This window comes from Panthera pardus, unplaced genomic scaffold (assembly GCF_024362965.1).
Source record: "Panthera pardus isolate Hobbes unplaced genomic scaffold, ASM2436296v1 HiC_scaffold_7, whole genome shotgun sequence".
NCBI lineage: Eukaryota > Metazoa > Chordata > Mammalia > Carnivora > Felidae > Panthera > Panthera pardus.
The window spans coordinates 7,932,087-7,951,769 of record NW_026527002.1 but is presented as its reverse complement, the minus strand read 5'-3'; the positions used below and the strand labels follow the sequence as shown (position 1 = coordinate 7,951,769).

The window sequence follows — 19,683 nt, the reverse complement described above, 5'->3', positions numbered from 1 at the left end:
TCTGGCATTGTGGGAAGAATTGATCTCATAATACATAAACAAGAAAGTGTTCTCTAAACTTGCTGTAAGAAGTGAGCATAAAAGTGGAAAGATCTAGGGGCGCTGGGTGGCTCAGGCTGTTAAGAGTCCAACTTCGGCTCAGGTCAGGATTTCATGGTTCGTGGGTGTGATCCCCACATCGGGTTCTGTGCTGCTAGCTTAGAGCCTGGAGACTGTTTAGGATTCTTGTGTGTCTCTCTCTCTGCCCTCCCCCCGCTCATGCTTGGTCTCTTGTTGTCTCTCAAAAATAAACATGTAAAAAAAAGGTGGAAAGATTTACCTTACACACACGTAAATCCGCATGTAGACCCTACTCCATTTGCAAATCAGCCAAGTTATCATTGCTTAGTAGACAAGATAGTCACAGTCCAAGCAAAGGTTGTTTTGGGGACTAACATACAATGAAGTTCTTATTTAGATATTTTATCAAACTGACACAGAAATCAAAACAAAGCATTCAGTCTCAACAATTTTTAATTGAATAATTATTTAAGTAAGCTCGGTGCCTAATGTGGGCCTCAAACTCATGACCCCAAGACCAAGAGTTGCATGCTCCCCCAGCTGACCCAGCCAATACCCTAGTCTCGACAATTTTTAACAACAGTGAATGATTCAACTTTTCTTTACATACCTACTTCAAGAGTTGTTTTCTATCTGCTAAGATCAGAGATTACTTAACACAAATAAACTTGACAGGACACTTTGAAAAAGGAGAAAATTGTGCCATTTTCTTCCTACCATTAAATTGAGCTGTAACAAACTCCATCAGAACTGCCAGAATAAAGCCATCTGCAAGTAATACCTGATACTATTTTTCCAGTGTAACCACAATGAATTCAACCAAATAAAATTTTTGTATACTTGATATATTTCACTATCCTCCTGTTTATTTTTTGATACTTTATAAAAGATAAAGTGATGACTCACAGTAGGACAGCAAACATGCCAGGGGATGCAGTGCAAATGTGCTCTGGCACAATGCCCACTGGCCCCCAAGAACACTGGACAATGGAGAGGGCTCTGGGGGTGGGGGAGAGCAGCAGCTACACAGAGGGCATCAACGGCGTGCCCGTCAGCACCCGAGGATACGGGGCACTAGGTGCCAGATGGAGGAAAAGGCTAGTAAGATTGCAAGATTGGTTACACTGAGCAAATAAGTAAATGTACTGAGGATAACGATAGCCAAGATATTCCTACACACCTACATGTATTTATGTATGTATGTAAAATGCAGATACACCCTGCCTAATTCTATCTGCTGAGAGAGCATAGGGGAAATGAAAACCCAAGAGCAGGGAACACAACGAGCACCCAAGTCTTGGTTTCTGAACACTCCACTCCGCTAAAAGGAACCAAGGTACCTTCAGAAATGGCAGTTCCAGGTTGAAGCATGGACTATAAAAGATTATGCTTGGGTCACCTTCTGTGCCAGAAGGTTAGGAGGAGGTCTAACAATGCCAGGGACACATCAAAATGATATACAAGCCACCTCAGGAGGCCCCCACCAGCTAAAGCTGAGACAATATGAACATCAAAATAAATGACAGTAATAAAATATAACTTATCAATAAACGAACAATCCAGAGTTCACGTTAATGTAAATAAAGGAGTAAACAAATATGTGGAGAGAAGGGAAAGTGCTCCATACAGAATGCCAACTTATAAAAGTAGAACGATACAGGCAGAGAATCACTCTTTGGCAATCTTCAAGAGGTAGCAGATTCAGGCAACAACAGGGTATTGGTATAGCACTGGAGTACTTTCCTACAACATACTAATTAATGCAAAGGGAATCACTGTGACTTTACAGTGAAGAAAACTGGGAGACTCCAATGATTGGGCAATGGAGGTTAACGTCACCAGTGGTGGACTGGATCTCCAGAAAGTCATTGCTGAAGCGATGCAGGGCCAACCACAGGATCACTTCTGTGGCATTCCTGCCAAGAAGGCACGGCCCCATCTCTGTTCCTGTTGAAATGTCAGAGAGACCCAGGTTAAGTAAGGTCAGCCCACAGAAGGAGAAGGTAAGGTCTGCACTTCTTAAAATGTTGAGGCCACGAAAGGGAGGGAAAGGGTGAAGAATTTTTCCAAAGGAGATTGACAAGTCAAAAGTAAACATAAGAGGAACTATGTGGAATTCTGGATCAGAAAGAAAAGAGAAACACTGCTGGGAAGGCTGGGGGAAATGTGAACCCTCGACAGTGGTTATGAAGGAGAATATACTTGTTTTAGGGAAACGCACAATGGAGTATTTAGGAAAGATGGGGAATCAAGTCTGCAGCTTGCTCTCAAATGGTTCAGAAAAGATGGTGTATGTGGGGCCTGGCCACGTGTCTCTGTGTCTGCAGAGGGAGAGATGGAACAAAGGCAGCTAACTATTAAGACCTGGTGAATCTGTGTAGAGGGGAATATGGTTCACGGACCCATTTTTTTTTTTTTTTTTAATTTTTTTTTTCCAACGTTTTTTATTTATTTTTGGGACAGAGAGAGACAGAGCATGAACGGGGGAGGGGCAGAGAGAGAGGGAGACACAGAATCGGAAACAGGCTCCAGGGTCCGAGCCATCAGCCCAGAGCCTGACGCGGGGCTCGAACTCACGGACCGCGAGATCGTGACCTGGCTGAAGTCGGACGCTTAACCGACTGCGCCACCCAGGCACCCCCACGGACCCATTTTTTAAGTTTGAAATTATTTTAAAATGATTTACTATGTGGCCAACTAATCTTTGACAAACAAGGAAAGAATATCCAATGGAAAAAACAGTCTCTTCAGCAAATGGTGCTGGGAAAACTGGACGGCGACATGCAGAAGAATGAACCTGGACCACTTTCTTACACCAGACACAAAAATAAAACTTAAAATGGATGAAAGACCTGAACGTAAGACAGGCGGAAGCCAGCAAAATCCTAGAGGAGAAAACAGGCAGCAACCTCTTTGACCTCAGCTGCAGCAACTTCTTATTTGACATGTCTCCAGAGGCAAGGGAAACAAAAGAAAAATAAACTATTGGGACCTCATCAAGATAAAAAGCTTCTGCACAGTGAAGGAAACAATCAGCAAAACTAAAAGGCAACCAACGGAATGGGAGAAGATATTTGCAAATGAAATATCACAAAAAGGGTTAGTATGCAAAATCTATAAAGAACTTATCAAAATCAACACCCAAAAAACAATCCAGTGAAGAAATGGGCAAAACAGACACTTTTCCAAAGAAGACATCCAGGTGGCTAACAGACACATGAAAAAAATGCTCCACATCACTCATCATCAGGCAACTATCAATCAAAATGAGATACCACTTCACACCTGTCAGACTGGCTAAAATTAACAACTCAGGCAACAACAGATGTTGGTGAGGATGCGGAGAAAGAGGATCTCTCTTGCACTGCTGGTGGGAATGCAAACTGGCGCAGCCGCTCTGGAAAACAGTATGGAGATTCCTCGAAATATTAAAAACGGAACTACCCTGTGACCCAGCAATTGCACTACTAGGTATTTATCCGAAGGATATCCAAAGGAGGGCTATTTCGAAGGGACACATGCACCCCAATGTGTACAGCAGCACTAGTGACAATAACCAAAGTATGGAAAGAGCCCAAATGTCCATCGACGGATAAATGGATAAAGATGTGGTATATATGCACAATGGAATATTACTCGGCGATCAAAAAGAATGAAATCTTGCCATCTGCAACAACGTGGATGGAACCAGAGTGTATTATGCTAAGCGAAATAAGTCAAAGACTAATGTCATATGGCTTCAGTCACATGTGGACTTTAAACAGATGAACATAAGGGAAGCAAAAATAATATAAAAACAGAGAAGAAGACAAACCATAAGAGACTCTTAAATAGAACAAACTGAGGGATGCTGGAGGGGTGTTGGGTAGGGGGCGCTAAATGGAGGAGGGGCATTAAGGAGGACACTTGTGGGGATGAGCACTGGGTGTTATATATAAGTGATGAATCACTAAATTCTATTCTTGAAATCATTATTACACTATATATTAAATACCTTGGATTTAAATTAATAATAATAAAGTTTAAAAACAAGAAAAGCATAAACTTTCTAAGAATGAGTAGCATCAGATATACATAATAGGTAAATCTTAAAGAAAAAAATGATTTAAAAGAATTAAGTAATTCCTTTAAAAGAATTAAATAATTAATGTCTGTTGTTTTCATAACAAAAATCTACTACTCCATCATTTCAGCATTTTACTACATTCTAGACTATGTACATATTAACACAAAATTTTTACATAATTGTAATTATAGTGTAGATATTTTATATTCAGACATTTATTAACGTAAGCTATTTTTTCATGTTACTACTGAGCCATCATGATGATTATTTTTAAGAGCGCCATTACATGTAATTATGTCTTCTTCATATATATGGTGTATGAAAACCTGAATGTGCAGATGAAACAGATTACTTTAGAGCTCATAAAACAGTATGTTAATTTTTTTTAACGTTTATTTTATTATTTTTGAGAGAGACAAAGCATGAGCAGGGAGGGGCAGAGAGACACACACACACACACACAGAATCCTGAGCAGGCTCCAGGCTCTGAGCTGTCAGCACAGAGCCCAATGTGGGGCTCAAACTCACCAACTGCGAGATCATGATCTGAGCCAAAGTCAGACACTCAACTGACTGAGCCACCCAGGTGCCCTGACAGTATGTTAATATAACGTCCTCAGAAAATAAAAATTAGTTACAATATTAGGTTCTATTTTCTGCCTTCTAGGAGAGGTGTACAATAACCTTTAGTTTAGTTTAGTGAGTCAACTCAATACTAAGAAGGTATTAGGCACCTATGCTAATGCTCGTTTCCTGTTTCTGCTCCAACGTATGGTACTGTATTTTTCAGTTTAATAATCTATTCTAGAATTTTGCTAACAGTCAATCTGTTGTTTTAAGATGGTGAAACAGACCTTTTCTCTACCTGGAAAGTCAGAGTTACACTATTAAGCCTCTGAACTGCCAGTATGTCTCCAAGTCCCCAGGACTTCTCCTGCAAATAATTTCAAGATCATATTTCCAAGTTCTTTTTGTTCTAAGGGGTTATAATTTGAGCATTAAGTGATCTAAAGGAAAAAGCCATTCTTGTCTCTTTACCTATTTTGAACCCAGAATGTGGCTTCTAAAAGCAAAGTAGAGCTTCTAAGTTTTAATATGTATGAATTATACGAAGTTTAAAAAAATGAACATTTTGGTTCAAAGAGAATAAATTCAAAGTAATCGGTGATTTATATGGCAATTAAATTGTGTTTTATTCATTTATTTTTATTTTGAGAGAGAAAGAGAGAGAGTTCGTGTATTCCAGGGGGAAGAGGTGTGTGGGGGGGGGGGGTGGAGGGAAGGGAGAGAGAGAGAAAATATTAAGCAGTTTTCATGCTCCGTGCCAGCCCATCAGGTTCCATCCCATGACCATGAGATCATGACTTGAGTTGAAATCGAGTTGGAAGCTCAACGGACTGAGCCACCCAGGAGCCCCCTAAATTGTGTTCTAAATAAAGTTGCTTTAATTGAAATCTAGTAGCATATTGTTTTGTAGGGGTATGGCATGACAGTTTTTTCTCAAATTTTTACATTTTTTTAAAAACCTCTCTTTAATGTTTATTATTTATTTTTGAGACAGACAGAACACGAGCGGGGGAGGGGCAGAGAGAGAGGGAGACACAGAATCCAAAGCAGGCTCCAGGCTCTGAGCTGTCAGCACAGAGCCTGATGCGGGGCTTGAACTCACAAACTGTGAGATCACGACCTGAGCTGAAGTTGGGACCCTTAACTGACTGAGTCACGCTTAACTGACTGAGCTACCCAGGTGCCCCATCAACTTCATGCATTTTATAACTCACATTCCCTTTCTTTCTTTGCTTTTTTTTTTTTTTTTGTGGAAAGGAGGCTTCATGAAGATAGCCCCGAGACTCATCTGGCTGCAGGCTAAGAAGTAGGTATGTAGACTTGGCTTTCTTCTACTTTTTACAGAGTTCTGCTCGTCGCTCCCTCTCTCACTCAAACATACCCCAGTTTACTTCCACTCTCTAGACCTCTTTTCTTTAAAAAAATTTTTTTTTAACGTTTATTTATTTTTGAGACAGAGAGAGACAGAGCATGAACGGGGGAGGGGCAGAGAGAGAGGGAGACACAGAACCGGAAGCAGGCTCCAGGCTCTGAGCCATCAGCCCAGAGCCCGACGCGGGGCTCGAACTCGCGGACCGCGAGATCGTGACCTGAGCTGAAGTCGGACGCTTAACCGACTGAGCCACCCAGGCGCCCCTCTCTAGACCTCTTTTCAAAAGCGACTTTTCTCAAAGAAATCTCTGTGATCTTTGGAGAAAGGTTAGGTTTTTGCTATGACAGCCCCCTGTACTCCTCTCCTATAGCACCTACGACTGTAATTCGCTAAATAATTATGTAACAGTTGTCTTACTATGGTGTAGCGACAGGCTGTGTCTTATACCCCAGGGCCTACCAGGGTACCTAATACAAAGAACCACAGAAAGCATTTGCACATGCATGCACGTATGCAAAGATGGCAATCTTTTAACAGTTAAACATCATGTTTAACTTCTTTTTGGATCAATTTTCCGATTACTCCACACAAACACAGTAACTGTAAGCATTTATTCAAACTTCAATTCCCCCACATTAAACTACATTAAAAGTACAGCACATGAAATTTACTTCCACAGGTTGAATCTAACAATAAGCCTGCGAAATCACTGGAAATCATTGTGAAAACATACCTGTTTTAGGGACGGAAAAAAAGAAGCGTCTTAACTCACACACCCGATATGCGAACAGTCATCCCTATAATCCGATTCCTTAGTTCCTTGTTTCCCACCCACTGGTTATCTTCCTTCCACGGAGGGCAATTTTTACCCCAAATATTTCCCAAAAATACAGCTGAAAACTGATGGAATTATAGTTAAATCTTTTATCTCGGGTAACTGGAAGCTCTTTGCGCATATGCACTTGAATAAATCTCAAGGTTTTCAAAAAATGTTAACCAACAAAAGGTACTCATCTTAAAGTCTTCACCTTGAGCTGTCACACCCCTGAAGGGGCGTTGACATTTCGCTTCCCCTGATTTTTAAACGTCCCCTCGGTTTATAAAAACGAAATCAATCAGCTGCCGCATCTTTTCACAGCAGCCGACAAAGTCGATTTCCCCCTTCCCTTAACGGTAATAGGCGACCTTCCGTGAACTCTGAGGACTTTTCTTTCCTGAAACCACCTTGCCCACGGGTCTTCGACTTGAGCCACGGCTTCGGGGATCAATCACACGTGGCTTGCGAGGCCTACATTTCTGGGCAAGAACCGGGCTAGAAATGAAGAGGGACGCGTTTTTACTTACTCCACAAACGCCCTGGAGCACAGGCAAAGGATCTTACAATCCTCCTCCAGGTCTTCAACGAAGAGAAACATTTCGGCCACGCGGCTCCACTTGTCGCAGCACATTTTCCCACTTCGGAGCAGGAAGCCCTGCGACCAGCGGCACGGGACCGGCCTTCCCGGCCTCTGCTTGGTTCCCGGACGCCGAAAAGAGGTCTCGCCGGCGCGCCCGGTTGGGGGGGGGGGGGGCGGGGGAACGTCAGGAGTTTACAAACTGGCCCGGCGGTGCTAGAGCCCGCAGCGAGCGGAGGGGCCGCCACCGGAAACGGCTCCTGGCGGCCCCGGAAGGGGCGGGGCGGCAGGCGGTGCTCGGCTCAACGCGGTCCGGGCAGCCGCGGGTGTTTGTCTTTTTCTTCACAGGTTGCTCGTGGGGCAGAACGCTGGCCGCTGAAATTTCTCCGCTTCCCTGGCTCGCTGAGCCACCGAAGGGCTCCCGCCGTTGCTCGAGGGTGAGGGCGAGCCGCCTCCGCCCCTCCCGCCAGAGGCGCGTCGGTCCTCCTCTTGTCCTCCGTTTCCGGCGCGCGGCTCCGCATCAGTCTCGCGGGGCTCTGAGCCGCCAGGACCGCGAGTCTCGTCTCGGTGAGGCAGTCCCGGAGTCCCCGGCGGTTCCCGCAGTACTCGGTGTAAGCTCGGGCACCGGAGTGGCGGGGAGGGGTGGCCCTGTCTGGGTCACAACGAGCCCTTTCACTCCGCCGCGCATCACTCCCCCCCCACCCCCCAACCCCCGCGCTTAAAAACCTCGTTTCATCTCAACTTAGGCGGCGGGGCGAGGTGTCAGAACCTCACTACAGGCCTCTGGGGCTTGCCCGGCGACCTCTGGTTCCGGGATCCGAATCGAGCCTTCTGGGGGGATCACGGGCGTGTACGGGAGAGGCCGCAGGAATAAGTGGTTAAGAAGGCTTCCGGACGAGTCAGGCTTGGAATCCTGGTTTGATGCCCCTTTGCTGCCTCTGTGATCCGGGCAAGCGAAGTAACCCTTCTGAGCCTCTTTGTGATCATCTGTAAAATAGGAACGGTGAATAGTAGTACCTGCCGCCTCGGGCGGCTGGAAGGACTAAACGAAACTGTGTATCCGGTCGCTCGTGTGCTATTAATAGTTTGAGTGGGTACCTACTTTGTGCGCGCAGGCACTGCGTTGGTCCCTGGGGTTGGCAGCCTGTGGAACAGATTTCTGCCCTCAGGCTGCCGATGCGTAAGAAAAATGCGTGTGCACATAACCAGGACGCCGAAAACTGGAACACCACTGCTAGATTTGAAAAAGGAAGTTAGTATTTGGTGTGTGGTATTCGTTGAGACTGCCCAGGCAGCTTCCTTAAAGAAGCAAGTTCAGACTTGGGGGTTGTTGGAGCGTTTCAGGGCTTGGTTGTGCTGTTAATGCTGAAATGGCATTGCTACTTCTTTAGCCTGTCTTTAGCTGAGATAAAATCCGGATGTTTAACACAGTCCTTAATGTTTTGGTCGCATTTACTATTGGATAGAAATAGAAGATTAATTTTCGAATGAAATGTTTATTTCCACCTGGTGTCCGAGATAGGCTCATAAGAGTGCTGCCCAGTTACAGATACACCCGTATAGATGTGCAACATTTGGGGGGTGAGGATAGGTTAAGGAAAAAAAAGGTAGAACAGTAATTATCAGAATGCAGGATTCTAGCTAAAAGTTGAGGGACATTCTAGGGTTTAAAAAAAAAAAAAAATCCCAAACCTTGGAAGGTAGTTCATATCAGAACTTAGAGTTTGAAACTTGAAATCTAAAAGGTAATTGTTTTTATTTATTTTTAAATTTTTTAAATTTTCTTTAAATTTGTTTTTGAGACAGAGTGTGAGCAGGGGAGGGTCAGAGAGAGAGGGAGACACAGAATCCGAAGCAGGCTCCAGGCTCTGAGCTGTCAGCACAGAGCCCGATGCGGGGCTCAAACTCATGGACTGTGTGAGATCATGACCTGAGCTGAAGTCGGACGCCCGACCGACTGAGCCACCCAGGCGCCCCTGGTTTTTACTTTTTTAATGTTTATTTTTGAGAGAGGGAGAGAGAAGAGAGCTCGCACGCGAGTGAGACAGAGGGAGAGAGAAGAGAGCTCGCACGCGAGTGAGCTTGGGGAGGGGTGAGAGAGAGGGAGACAGAATCAAAGCAGGCTCCAGGCTCCTGGCTCTCAGCACAGAGCCTGATGCTGGGCTCGAACCTACAAACCGTGAGATCATGACCTGAGCTGAAGTCGGACACTTAAACCGACTGAGCCACCCAGGCGCCCCTAAAAGATATTGTTTTAAAGATAAAATTACTAGGTTTGCCAGATGTTTTAATGGAGATATTAGATAAACTTCAGTTTTATTGATGGTTTGAAGTAGAATGCTTATTCGCTAGAACTGAGTCCTATCCCCCTGTTAAACAATTATTAAAAATGCAGAAAGGAAAAGGGAAAATTAATTTTATTTCAGCGAGTATTTAGTTTAATTGGCATTTTCAATGTATCCTTAATGTGGCTTATATACTGAAAGTAAAAAATTGATCTGCTGCCATCCATGGTGCTAAAAGTACTGATAATGGGTGTTTAAAAAATAGATCTATTTCTGGGTGCCTAGGTGGCTCAGTCAGTTAAGCGTCCGACTTCTGCTCAGGTCATGATCTCACACCTCATGAGTTCGAGCCCTGTGTTGGGTTCTGTGCTGACAGCTCAGAGCCTAGAGCCTGCTTCAGATTCTGTGTCTCCCTCTCTGTCTGTCCCTTCCCTCCTCATACTCTGTCTCTCTCTCTGTCAAAAATAAAATAAAAATGTTAAAAAAATTTTTTTCTTTTTATTTTCTATAACTTATTTATTTTTTATAATTTACATCCAAGTTAGCACATGGTGCAACAATGATTTCAGGAGTAGATTCCTTAATGCCCCTTACCCATTTAGCCCTTCCCCCTCCCACAATCCCTCCAGCAACCCTGTTTGTTCTTTGTATTTAAGAATCTCTTATGTTTTGTCCCCCTCATTGTTTTTATATTATTTTTGCTTTCCTTGCTTTATGTTCATCTGTTTCGGATCTTAAAGACCTCCTATAAGTGAAGTCATATATTTGTCTTTCTCTGACTAATTTCGCTCAGCATAATACCCTCTAGTTCCATCCACGTAGTTGCAAATGGCAAGATTTCTTCTTTTTGATCACTGAGTAATAAATACTCCATTGTGTATATAGACCACATCTTCTTTATCCATTCATCCATCAGTGGACATTTGGGCTCTTTCCACACTTTGGCTATTGTTGATAGTGCTACTATAAGCATTGGGGTACATGTGTCCCTTCGAAGCAGCATACCTGTATCTCTTGGATGAATACTTAGTAGTGGAATTGCTGGGTCGTAGGGTAGTTCTAGTTTTAACTTTTTGAGGAACCTCCATGCTGTTTTCCAGAGTGGCTGTACCAGTTTGCTTTCCCCCCCAAATTTTTTTAAACAGATTTATTAACTTAAGTTTTTACAGAAAACAAGAAATCCTCTGTTCTGATTTATTAGTTTTTGAAATGTTCTTATTTTAAAGTGTGTAAAGTCAATTACAATAAATGTTCTTCACTATCAATGTCAACATTACGATATTTTTTTAATATGTGATGCGAGGACTGTGTTTGATTGTAGATTTTTTTTTGGGGGGTTGGAAATAACCTGTTATTTTGGTAATTAAAATACTGTATCTCCCCCCAAACCACTTTTAACCATTATAGTTTTTAATTGGATCAAAACAAAGTGGTAAGGAGTCCAATATAGCCCGTGGTAAATTGGAGGGGGACAAGGGCCAGGCAGAAGTAGTGGGAAGACAGAAATTGCAATCTTAATATTTTCAGCTTTCTGTTAGAGAGAGAGGGACAGAGATATTACAGAGAATGTAGTGAAAACCAGAGTAGGAAGTAGGAACTGGATTTTAATTTTGGTCCTTGGTTCTTCACTGAATTAATTTAGTAACTTTGGGCAAGTGAACTTGGCTTTCTCTTTTTAACTGGTTTCTGCAAAATTAAGAGGTTGCATTCTTTGACTTCTAAAGCCAATTTTCATATTATTGAAAGTAAGTATTTATCCACTCAAAGGCTTGTTATTCAGACTCCTCTGGTAGTTCTTTAGTGGCAGGTTTTAGGGCACTGTCTTGGTCCACATTTTTTGTCACGGATTTGAAGGAACACAGGTAAGGTCTATATTTAGCTGGTATTTGTTAGGTGCCTACTATGTGCCAGACATATTATTGTAAGTGCTTTACATATGTTTCCTCATATGGGTTTTTTTTTATTTTTATTTTTTTTTACATTTATTTATTTTGAGAGAGAGAGAGAGAGAGAGAGCGCGCGAGCACAAGTGGGGGAGGGGCAGAAAGAGAAGGGGACACAGAATCTGAAGCAGGTTCCAGGCTCTGAGCTGTCAGCACAGGGCCCGAAGGCAGGGCTTGAACTCACAAACTGTGAGATCATGATCTGAGCTGAAGTCGGACGCTCAACTGACTGAGCCACCCAGGCGCCCCATTCTCATATGATTTTTTAATATTTATTTATTTTTGAAGGAGGGAGAGATAGAGCGTGAGCAGGAGAGGGGCAGAGAGAGAGAGAGATACAGAATCCAAAACAGGTTCTGGGCTCCAAGCTGTCAGCACAGAGCCCGACATGGGGCTCGAACCCACGAGCTGTGAGATCATGACCTGAGCTGAAGTGGGACGCTTAACCAACTGAACCACACAGGCACCCTGATTTTCTCATATGATTTTGTTTACTGATGTATCTTCAAGTGTTTAGAATAGTGTGGAGCACGAACTACTTGCTTAGTAAGTATATGTTGAGTAAATGAATTAATAACCCAATGGCATAGTCTTCTCTGGGCCATCCCCTGTCTTAGACGCTGTATTTATCCCCTGTGGTCTAGTCAAGGACCGGTCCCAACATTATTCCTCTCCTGCATCATCTCTTTCTTACTCTCCCATTGACCCATTACCATTGGTATTAAAGCTTGCTGTTTTCTTTCATCTTAAAACAACAACAAACTTGACCCACATTCCCCTCTAGATACTCACCCTATTTTTCTGTTCCTTTTTGTGTCAGCATTTCTCTGCAGAGTTGTCCATATTTGCTGTTTCCAATTTGTTGCCCTTTTTTTTTCATGAATTTACTCCACCTGACTTTCATCCTCACTGTATCAAAATATTTCTTAATTATCAGGGTTTGTCAATGTCTCTGTGTTGTAAAACGCAGTGATCAATGATTATTTCTTAGGCCTCTCAGTATCATTTGAAACAGCTGAATACTCTTTCCTTACTTTGACACACAGGGTGCCATTCCTGGAAGGAGAGTGTTGGTTCCTCATGGTTTTCCCAACTTCTAAAATGTTGAGGGCTGCAAGGCTCAGTCCTGGGGACTCCTTTTCATTCTAGATCCCCCCCCCCCCCCAGGAGGAATATATGTCTGTATTCCTCTAGTCTTGATCTTCCTGCTGACCTGTATGTCCAGCTGCCTGTTAAAGGTCTTCACTTGGATGTCTACTAGAATCTTAACATGTTCTAAATTGAATTTCTGATGTCGAGACCACTCCCAAACCTGTTCTTCCTGTAACTCCGTCTTTTCTCAAGCTAGCTAATAACAGTGGTGATCATAGCAATATTAGGTCTGCCTAGGTCACACGGGAAGTGACAGAGTCTCCTGGAATACAAGCCCACATTGCCAAAACTGCAGTCCTCCCAGACTTCTCTCTTTCACTCACATTCTACAGACGTTCATCAGCAATTCCAGTGGCTTTATCTTTACGATAGATCCAGAAACTGATGGTCTCTTACAGACAGACCTTCACTCTGTTAGCCTTGTCTGAGCCATTTTCAGCATTTCACTTACTGCCTTAACTTCTCTTTTGCTCCCTATGCAGTGTATTCTCAACACAGTGGTCACTTAAAGCTGCAGTCAGGCTGTCTGTCTCTTCTGGTGCCCTCTCCAGCTCACTTAAGATGAAAGCTGGCCTAGAGAGTTCCACAGTGCTACCTCTCTGCCCATTTCTGACCCCTCTCCCTTCACTCTTCTCAGCCTGCTACCCTGCTGCTCCTCACCTTACCAAGTACACACCCTCTGCGTCTGCTTTTATTTTAGCCAGGAATTCTCCAAATTCCCACATCATTTGCTTCCTCACTTCCTCAGGTCTCCGCTCAAATGTACCTTTCAGGAGTCCTTCTTGGGCTATGATATTAAAACATCGCAACCCCCTCCTACCCTCTTGCCTGCTATAGAGCTCCATATTCCGATTACCCCGCTGTAGATTTTTCTCCATAGCGTCATGACCTAGCGTCATCTAACGTAGTGTATCTATTACCATATCCCAGTTTTACAGATTTTAGCAAGTTGAGGCACAGGTGGGTTACTGTACCTGTTGCTCTCAATATCAAACTGGAGTCCGTCACAGGGAGTGACCGGAGTGGTGAGAGGTTATGACGCTAGGGTCTGAGGAGTGGTTGAAAGAACTGAGATTTTTTTTTTTTATGTTTATTTATTTTTGAGAGAGAGCACGCGCAAGGGGGCCAAGGGGTGCAGAGAGACTGGGAGACAGAGACTCCCCAGCAGGCTGTGCACTGATGGCTCAGGGCCTTGACGCGGGGCTCCGTCTTAAGAACTGTGAGGTCATGACCTGAGCCCAAATCAAGAGTTGGACGCTTAAGCAACTGAGCCACCCAGGCGCCCCAAAAGAATTCAGGATTCTGACTAGAAAACGGGATTTCACAGCTTATCATAGCTGTGCCGTGTCTCACAGAAGTTCTATGGTGTAGAACTAGGTCCGGCAGGGAAAAGTTACAGTCAGGTAAGTATATGGACGATCTTTTGTGGATTGATGGATGGTTTTGAAGATGGAATTGGACAACTTTTGAGTTTCCGGTTCTGAAAGGGCTTAAATCAAAATCGAGGATGACCATTTTGGAGGAGGCCCTTTCCTGCAGCACGGGGGCACAGTTCAGGGACTGTGCATGAAGATGTCCACATAACTTCTGTCCCTGAATGTGCGCCTGTGTGCTGTCCCTCTTCGTTGTATGTGTTTGTTAAGTATGTGTGATAACTGAAAATGTAATTGAGCATAAGAGGTATAGTTCTATTACCAATTTTGAGCGGGGGAGGTACTAAAGAAGGTTTTAAAATCACAAGATTTTATGATCCTGTTAAAATCGGAAATGAGACTAGTTTAGAGGGGGCAATTGTATTAAGCAGTAAGGGTCGGATCAAAATGATTGGTTTTTAGGCCTAGGAGAAGCTCCTTTTAACATATTTGAGAAGTCATCGTAAACTTTAACTTATGAACATTTTTTAAAAGCTCTTTTTGTGGAGGTGTAATTCACCATAACGTGGACCATTTTGAAATGTACAACTTGATGGTTTTTGGCATATTCACAAGGTTGTACGGCCATTACTACTATCTAATTCCGGAACCTTTTCATTCTTCCCAAAAGACACTTCCATTTCCATTAGCAGTCACTTCTCATTGCCCTCTCCTCCAGCCCCTGGAAGCCACTTGCCTCTCTGTCTCTACTGATTAGCTTCTTCTGGGAATCTCATATAAATGGAATCATGTAAAAGGCGGCCTTTCGTGTCTGACTTTTTTTTACCTCGTATGTTTTTAAGGTTCATGCCTGTTGTAACATGAGCCAGTACCTCTTTCCTTTGTATGACTGAATGATATTCTATTGTTTGGGTGTAGTACATTTCGTTTATCCATTCATTAGTTGATGGGCATTTGTATTGTTTCCACTTTTTGGTCCTTAGGAGTAATTCTGCTATCAGCATTCATATACGAATTTTTGTGTGAATGTGTGTTTTCAGTTTTCTGGGATACGTACCTAGCAGTAGGATTGTTGGGTCATAAGGTAACTCTATGTGTAGCTTTTTGAGGAATCGCCAAACTGATTTATTTCCACACTGGCTGCATCGTTTTTACTCCCACCGACAACATATGAAGGTACTAATTTCTCCACATCGTCATCACCACTTTCCATTTTCGTAGTTCTAGCCATGTTACTGGGGGAAAACTCTAATTTTAAAAAGTAGTAGGTTTTGCTATGTTTATATTGCCTTCTAAATGACCACATCCTGATACATTATACGGGTTCAAGTCTTCAGATGGGTTGATGAGAATATGATGTAATTGAAGCCCACGTCACTGTATGGTAACAAATGGCAGCTACATTTGTGGTGAGCCCAGCAAAACATTCAGAGTTTTTGAATCACTGTGTTGAACACCTGAAACTAACATAGCATCGTGTGTCCAATATATTTCAGTGAAAAAAATAAAGCCCAGCTTGTGGGCTTAGCATGTGCCGTGTTTAGCTTCTCTTATCATCGCAGGCCCACATTTCTCACAATCAATGCCATTGGTGACAAGGAAATTAGACTAAATCCTCCACCCCTGGGAGACCAAGTCAGGTCACAGGGCCTGCCAATAAGTCAGGGAGCAAGATAATCTTGGCATAAAGACAACGAACGTATAACTGCTGTTGTGTATCTGTCTCTACCTCTTCCTCCACCCCTTTCTTTACTATGTCTTCTTGTCTCATCTCCAAAGGGTTTGAGATGATTTTTGTAAAGACTATGTCGTATGCAGTGATGACAAAATGTCTCTAAGAATAGAATCAGAACCTAAGAAAACAGGAATGAAAGAAGGAAATCTTGTGTAGAGAACATGATCATAAGAGCTAATGTAATTATATCATTGAAAATCATATTTGACCATCAACTTATTATTTGGCAAAGTTACTAAAAAGAGACATGTTCAGTTATACATTTTGCTTTCATACTTTTTCTCCAAAGAAGCAAAAATTTTGTATAGCTCTGAATTTTTTTTAGTGCTTATTTGTTTTTGAGAGAGATGGAGAGACACGGTGTGAAGTAGGGGAGGGACAGAGAGAGAGGGAGACACAGAATCAGAAACAGGCTCCAGGCTCTGAGCTGTCAGCACAGAGCCCGACGTGGAGCTCAAACTCCCAAACCGTGAGATTGTGACCAGAGCCTAAGTCCGGTGCTTAACCTACTGAGCCATCCAGGCACTCCTAGCTCTGAATTTTAAAAGAAAGTCTTAGGTGGGGCTTTATATACTGGAAATAAGTGTATAGCGTTGTCCTCACTAAAGCATTGGTCACGAGAATGATTTAACTGTGATACACTAGTGTGGGGTTATAATATTTGTCACACATAAGTGAATGTCTTTTGCTATTTATTTTATGGAAATTCTAACTCTAGATATTAATGATTATATTTTTTAAGCATATTTTTCTTTGTATACTGTGTTTTCCAGAACATATACACTGAAGATTGGGACAAGATATTTGCCTAATTTCTGGTAAGTGACTGGTTTAGAGATAAGTGGCATAAAATAATTGTATGGCTATAGTTTCAGTCATTGAAGCCTTAAGAGAAATTTTAGTGACTACAAGATAAAAATGACACTGATAAATTTTTATTATTGCATAATGTCAAAAGAACAGAGAAATTTTTTGTAAACCTGCTTGTAAAGGACAGTACACGCAAATGTATGTCATCATTTCCTAAAGAATTGGGTTACTTTTATTGACTCAAATATTGATGCTTTCTTTTGTGAAGAGCAGTTATGTCAACATAGCCTAATTTAAGATACAAACATTCAGTGTGATCCACTTAAGATGTAAGTGAAATTGTTAAGATCAATCCGAAATCTCATTCTTCATCAGGTTTATTTTTCTTCTCAATTATAGCTTGTGAGTTATTTCAAAAGCTAAACCTGACATGCTTCATGAGCATGCAAATGAAACCTTACAATTTTCACATTTAAATCTGCAACAAAGTTAACCATGAACAATGTACTCCTTTTTGGTATTAAGAAATGATTCTATAGGGGCACCTGGGTGACTCAGTTGGTTAAGCATCTGACTTCATCTCAGGTCATGATCTCACGGTTTGTAAGTTGGAGCCCCATGTGGGGCTCTGTGCTGACTGACAGCTCAGAGCTGGGATCCTGTCTGGGATTCTGTGTCTCCCTCTTTCTCTGCCACTCCCCTGGGGGCGGCCTCTCTCTCTCTCTCTCTCTCTCTCTCTCTCTCTCTTTCAAAAATAAACAAACATTAAAAAAAAAAAAATGAAATAAGAGGCGCTTGGGTGGCTCAGTTTTTTAAGCATCCGACTTCAGCTCAGGTCATGATCTCACGGTTCATGGGTTTGAGCCCCATGTCAGGTTCTGTGCTAACAGCTCAGAGCCTAGAGCCTGCTTTGGATTCTTTGTCTCCCTGTCTCTTTGTCCCTCCCCTGCTTGCTCTCTGTTTCTCTCTCAAAATAAATTAACATTAAAAAATTAAAAAAAAAAAAGGGGGGGTGCCTGGGTGGCTCAGTTGGTTGAGCGTCTGACTTTGGCTCAGGTCACGATCTCGTGGTCTGTGAGTTCGAGCCCTGTGTCGGGCTCTGTGCTGATAGCTCGGAGCCTGGAGCCTGTGTCTCCCTCTCCCTCTCCCTCTGCCCCTCCCCTGCTCATGCTCTGTCTCTCTCTCTCTTTCTGTCAAAAATAAACATTAAAAGAAAAATGTAAAAAAATGATTATAGTATTTATGTAGACTGAAACATTTAACTTTTCAGTTGTGAAGAGAATAACATTGGATTATTTTTCCCTTCTAGTGGCAAAATTAAAGACCTACCATGACAATGAAGAAAGAGACTGAATTTGTCATTTTCACCTAAAGAAAGATGATAGACAGAAATCAAACCTGCGGTATAGGACAGGATTCTGTGCCCTATATGACTTGTCTGATTCACATCCTCGAAGGATGGTTTGGTGTGGAGCAGTTGGAGGACTATTTGAATTTTGCAAACTATCTCTTGTGGGTTTTTACACCACTAATACTTTTAATACTTCCTTACTTTACTATCTTTCTTCTCTATCTTACTATTATTTTCTTACACATTTATAAGAGGAAGAATGTATTAAAAGAAGCCTACTCTCATAATTTATGGGACGGTGCAAGGAAGACGGTGGCGACTCTCTGGGACGGACACGCAGCAGTTTGGCACGGTAAGCAAGAGTCCCCTGCTGTCTGTGTTGCCGTTCACGTGTGTGGCACTGAAACTGTCTCACCGTTCGTGATACTGAAAAGTACAAGGGATATTTCCCTAGTTCCTTGCATCTGTCTGCATGCATTGTGCGTTTACATGTCTTTTTTTAAATGATTGTGTTTTTTTTGTTTTTTTGTTTTTTTTAATTTTAGTGTTTGTTTATTTTTGAGACAGAGAGGCAGAGTGCGAGCAGGGGAGGGTCAGAGAGAGGGAGACACAGAATCTGGAACCGGCTCCAGACTGAGCGGTCAGCACAGAGCCTGATGCGGGGCTCGAACCCACGAGCTGTGAGATCATGACCTGAGCTGAAGTCGGAGGCCCAACCGACTGAGCCACCCAGGAGCCCCTAAATGATTGTTTTCAAACACGTTACTTTTTCTTAAAGAACCATACAACAGGGGCGCCTGGGTGGCTCAGTTGGTTGGGCGACTGACTTCGCCTCAGGTCATGATCTCACAGATCGTGAGTTCGAGCCCCGTGTGGGGCTCTGTGCTGACAGCTCAGAGCCTGCAGCCTGCTTCAGATCCTGTGTCTCCCCCTCTCTCTGCCCCTCCCCTGCTCACACTCTGCGTCTCTCTGTCTCTCAATAATAAATGTTAAAAAAAAAATTAAAAAAAAAAAAAAAAAAAGAACCATACAACAGTGTAGGCTGTTACGATAACGTAAAATATAAAAGTGCATATATGAGACATCTAAGAGTAAGAAACTAATTAAAACGGTTTAGAAACCTATTTTGAAAATAGGTTTAATTATTTAAATGCTTTAATTATTTAGTGTTTAATTCCATCTTGTTCAAAGTAAGTTTGCACTTTCCTAGTCAAATTAGATTTTTTTTTGAAAAAGAATTATTAACTAATAATGTTAAATATAATTTGTATACCAAAATTTATCCATTTTACGTTTGCTTCATTTCAGAGGTTATTATGTCTCTTGAAGAAATGAGATAGCAATAAGTTTCTCTCCAGGATATTCATTCTTTTCTTCATCATTTGAGAGATTGTGATGTTTTACATTGAATGATTGGTGGTTCTTTGGCCGTCATGAGAATTGCCCTCCTGTGGCCTGTTATCAAGGACTTGGTGTTTTTCTCTACCGATTTTTATCTTATTCATCATTTTTGCTTAAGGACTATACAAAAATTCAGTAGGTGTTTAACAAAGATGTGCTTTCTATTTCATGTTA

General features: G+C 42.4%; 2 protein-coding genes across 10 annotated transcripts in view; one reads left to right on the top strand and one right to left on the bottom strand.

The window, feature by feature from the left end:
• Positions 1–7,723, bottom strand: part of TGS1 (trimethylguanosine synthase 1) — a 44,237-nt gene extending 36,514 nt beyond the window's left edge. For both annotated transcript variants that reach the window (XM_019421312.2, XM_019421313.2), the window contains exon 1: positions 7,410–7,723. In XM_019421312.2, coding sequence (XP_019276857.2) covers positions 7,410–7,513 — 104 coding nt within the window. In that variant the 5' untranslated portion in view covers positions 7,514–7,723. The remainder of the gene's footprint in view (positions 1–7,409) is intronic.
• A 52-nt stretch (positions 7,724–7,775) lies between these two features.
• TMEM68 (transmembrane protein 68) overlaps positions 7,776–19,683 on the top strand; it is a 60,252-nt gene continuing 48,344 nt past the window's right edge. For 2 of the 8 annotated variants that reach the window (XR_002072982.2, XM_019421317.2), the window contains exons 1-3: positions 7,776–8,068; positions 16,721–16,765; positions 18,067–18,460. Coding sequence is in view for 6 of the 8 variants with exons in the window: in XM_019421317.2 (XP_019276862.1) it covers positions 18,136–18,460 (325 nt within the window). In the remaining 2 variants the exon portion in view is untranslated. The remainder of the gene's footprint in view (positions 8,069–16,720; positions 16,766–18,066; positions 18,461–19,683) is intronic. The other 6 variants (XR_002072981.2, XM_019421323.2, XM_019421319.2 and 3 more) reach the window with 5 other exon arrangements.